At 36.6% G+C, this 4,599-nt stretch overlaps 1 protein-coding gene across 3 annotated transcripts in view; it reads right to left on the reverse strand.

Annotated features, from left to right (window-relative positions):
- sspo (SCO-spondin) overlaps positions 1 to 4,599 on the reverse strand; it is a gene marked incomplete in the record, with an annotated part of 130,682 nt that overhangs the window by 31,586 nt on the left and 94,497 nt on the right. For all 3 annotated transcript variants that reach the window (XM_014023811.1, XM_014023810.1, XM_014023809.1), the window contains 2 exon segments: positions 1,447 to 1,571; positions 1,728 to 1,883. In XM_014023811.1, the coding sequence (XP_013879265.1) occupies positions 1,447 to 1,571; positions 1,728 to 1,883 (281 nt within the window).

A 4,599-nucleotide genomic window follows, 5' to 3' on the forward strand; every position in this document is an offset into this window, starting at 1 on the left:
TTAAATAAAAGTCTCCTTTTTGAATTATATTGGTGCACTTTAAGCGTTTTTATTTATTTACTAGTCAATTTACATATTTCCACTTTTATTTTTAATTATGTCAGTTTCGGTCCTCCGTACTGCAGAAGCCTGACAATCACCCATTCATTCAGATCAGGTGTGTTTGAGCAGAGAAAAAATAAAACATGCAGGGCTGCGGCCCTCGAGGACCAGGATTGCCCACCCCTGCTATAAATTCTGTGGTGTTATCATCAAGGGGCAGGTAGTTCCAGTGTCAGCGGGCTGTAACTGCCAAAGCCCCATCCCTTTTAACTAAACCTAGTTTGGTAACCAGAACCATGAGCTCAGTGTTATAAAAACAGAAGAGATGATTATGGATTTCAAGAGAAACTGCTCCTGTAGCCCCTCATCAATCTGAATAACTCCCCAGTGGAGACGGTGCAATCCTTCTACCTCCTTACTACCACCCTACATTTCAGCTCAACCTGCCAAAGACAATGATGGTGCCTTTTTCCTCCTCTATCACTGGATCTACCTTCACTTCCATCACAGTCAGGTACGCTGCTGCTGCCGCTGCCAAACACAAAGCAGGGCTGCAGCGAGTCATCAGTTCTGTTGAAAGGACAATCGGCTGCAGCTGACCCCTCTTCAGAACCCTCGGACCTTGAGGCGGCCCAGGAAAATTGCCACTGATCCCTCTCACCTTGGAAATGAGCTTCAAGAACCACTTCCTTCTAACCAGAGGTTACAGTCCATCAGAACCAGTTTATTAACGTACCCTCCCCCAAAAAATTAAAAAATAAACTACTTTTTCACATGAGCTGTCAGACTAATCACTCACTTGAACATGTTTCGTTCTTGTTATAGCAACACCAAAAAAATGGGCATGCCTTTATACTTTTTCACTTTTTACTTTCACATTTAAAAAAATTGCATATTCCATATTTTGCACGTTTACTTTAGTCTTATACTTCTGCATAATCTTTTATTTGTGTTTGTTTTAATAATTAGTGACAACTCTGTGTAACATTTTGTTTTTGTGTGTTTATTCTGTTGTTAAGCTCCTGCATTAAGTGTAAACTTGTCTAAACTTAGCAATAAACCTGATTCTGTTCCTGAAAAATCAGCCGAAGCTCTCATTAGTTTGAAATCTAGCCAAAACAAATAAAAAAAAGTGTTTTTGGAAATCTGACCTAAAACAACAGTTTAGTCTGATTTCATGTTGGTCAATGAGGAAAAAAAAAACGTGTGTTACTTTCTATACAAGGTATGTAAACATTTGGCTTCAACTGTAAATGTTTGACACTGTAAGACTGATTCTACTCTGGTTTGCTTTACTGGGTGTAAACAGAGCGATCGCAGTAAACATAAACGCATGTATTGTCATCTTCCTGGAAAAATGGCTAGAACAGAAAAATAAAGGTGCCTGAATAAATGTTTGTTTACCTCGGGACAATAACAGCCAGGTGTGCACTCCCTGGCACCCGAACACAAATCATCACGGCCAGTTAGTGCGCACTGTTTTTCACATGGAGCGCCACATGCCAAGTAAACAAACGGGGCTTCACAGGCTGCAAATGGGGAAATGACAATGATTAATGTGGCTTTTTGGTAATATCACTTATGGACAAAAAAATAAAATAAATAAATAGAACAATCACAATCACTCAAAATGACTTAATCAGCACCAGGCATCGCTAAGATGTGAAGAAGATTAATGAGCTCACCATCACACTGACTGAGACTGCAGGCCCGGATCTGCGTTTCCACAGGAGTGCACTGTTGGCCCCTGGTGGCCGAGGTGAGAGCAACACGATAACGCTGCTGCCTCTGAGACTCACAGGAGCACCGAGACCAGATGCTCCACACAGACATGGGGCAGTCTGGGCAGGAAGACAATACATCTACTTATTCTGATCTGTGGTTCACTCCAGCAGCTTTTCAAGAGTTACCACAGGTTATATTGAAACAATGGGGTGATGTCTACATATACACAGTATATGGAAATAAAATACCTGCAGAAACGAAAATAAAAACGTTGCATTCCTTGTGTAAATGCAGTGTGATGCTTATGAAGTTAAAAATGTAGCAAAACTGTTAAAGTGATGTAAATATGAACAGCTGACTTTTGCTAAAAGCAGGAAAACAAAAGTGTAAAATCAGAAAGATAGCAATAATGTGTCTAAAAAGCAGAGGAGGCCAGAAATGTGGCTAAAATTAGCAAAAAAACAATAAATATTTGCAAACAAGTAGCATAGAGTAGACAGAATGAAGTTGAATGATGCAAAACAAACAAAATATAAAAAATAAAGTTAAAAATTAGACAAAAGAAGGTAAAACAAGCAGAAAATAACTAACTTGTGACCTTCACCTTTTATTTTGTGACCTTGAAAATAAAAGTGGTCTCAGTACACTGAGATGACGTTTGATGTGACTTGGTGCTAAATAAAAAAACTGATTTGGAACTGAATTGACACACTGAAAGAGCACGTTTGCCAAACCAAACAAAACAAAACAAAACAAAGAAAGTGAAGCTGAAAAAAGCTGATATGACCACTAAAACACAAATTTAGCTGAATAAAACTTCATTTAGCAAAAACAAACAAACAAACAAACAAAAAACAATAAAACAAAAAAGCTAAAAATAGCTGAAAGGCAGAAAAAAATGAAAAAAAAAGAATTAAGCTGAAATCTGCTGGAAAATAGCTGAAAACTGCTAAAATTATCCCAAAACAAGCAGAATGAAGCTGAAATCAGCTGAAAGAAGTTTAAACACCAGAATCAGAATAAATGTAAAAAGTATAGTAAAATCTTATAAACATTTTGAAGGATTGTACGGATGTTAAAGACATAGACATAAACTATTGAAACACCAGAGGTCATAGCAGGAATGTCCTGAAAAAGCCAAACGTTTTGGTAAATAAATTGGTGAAATTGTGGAAGACATCAGAAAAATGTGGAGAAAAAAATGGATAATCTCAACTGATAAAATTGAGATAGAAAAAAAAAAGCAATTTCATTTCTGGGTATAATGTTGGGCCATAAAATCTGCTGGAAACCATAAACTATTCAAGGAAGAAAATTAGCAGAAAGTTGTGCACTGAGGAAAGCTCAACACATTCTGGACCACAAAGTTGATTCTGAACTCATCACTTGTTTTATCACATCTGTCTCACTGTGTGGAAATGTGTGGGAATAAAAAAAATAAGCACAAACCACTTTCTAAGCTACAAAAGAGATCAATCAGAATAATTCACAAAATGGGGTTCTGGGAGCACACAAACACTATTTTAAAGTCAAATTTATTTAAATTTAATGATTTGGTTTTATTCAAAATGGCACAATTTATGTTTAAAGCAAGAAACAAAGAGCTTCCAGGAAATCTTCAAAGACGTTTTGTTACAGGATGAGGAGCTAAACCTTTACTGTTTTAGATCAGTTAGAATTTCCAAAAGGATTTTATTTCTATATTCATGCCCAAGCAATAAGAGCTTAGTTATTAATTTCTTTAAAGTCCCAAGTTTACATATTTTATTAGTATTTGGTATTATTGGTTTAACTTTGTGACTGAATCAAATGTTTTGGGTTTCCTTCCACAAGCTTCTCACAAAAGGTTTTTTGTTCCATTTCTCCTGACAGAAGTCAGGTTTGTCGGCTGCTTTGCTTTGAAGAGGGTCACTGTTCATTTGGAAAACTCGTTTATACTCAAGCTTCAACTTCCTGACTCATGTGTTGGTATAATTCAATATTTGAACTGATGCATACAAATACTCAGGTGTGTATCTGAACAACAGGCTGGACTGGAAAACCAAAACGGGTGCTGTTTACAAGAAGGGGATGAGCAAACACTATTTTTATTAGATATATATAAACATATACAGTAAATCTCAGAGCTTCCAATGTGTGAACTAAAATATTTCAGGTCTTTCATTGGTTTGTTGTGGCAGGTGTTACCTGCTGCTGTTGAAGTTTGTGGGGGAAATAGCTTTGTGTCTGCGATGGCAGCAGACTGAAATAAAAAATCATTAAGGCTGGAAAAATTATTGACCAAAACCTGGAGAAGACTAATCTAGAGAGGGACAGGAGGTGACTAAACAAACTGATCTCATCACAGGTCATCAATTCCACCCCCTCCATGGTTACAGAGACAGAAGAGCTCCTTCAGCTACAGACTCATTTAGCTTCTCTGTTATGAAGATTTCAGCAGGTCAGTCACGAACTCACTGTTAAACATCCCATCTTTACGTAAAAGATTTATCATTTAATCTTATATGATTCATTCCATGGTATTAATCAATACCATTGGATGAATCATTGTATTTATCATCACCAATTTAGCAAGATAAATAGTGGGGCTTTATTTCAGGTTTGCACAACTCAAACTATTTTATCATGACACTAAAGCTGTAGATGTGAAGGAGAAAAACACTCAGTTCTGGTCTGGATGAAATACAGATCTTAGAACCTAAACTTTTTATAATCGGAGGTGGAGCAGGTTCTATCAATATCTACACAGCAAAAAAATAAATAAATAAAAGAATTCAAAGAAATAACAAGTCATAATACCAGAACACATGATTATGTTATAAAGTGATTTCA

The sequence above is a fragment of the Austrofundulus limnaeus genome, unplaced genomic scaffold (genome assembly GCF_001266775.1).
Source record: "Austrofundulus limnaeus strain Quisiro unplaced genomic scaffold, Austrofundulus_limnaeus-1.0 Scaffold391, whole genome shotgun sequence".
In the NCBI taxonomy this organism is placed as follows: Eukaryota; Metazoa; Chordata; class Actinopteri; order Cyprinodontiformes; family Rivulidae; genus Austrofundulus; species Austrofundulus limnaeus.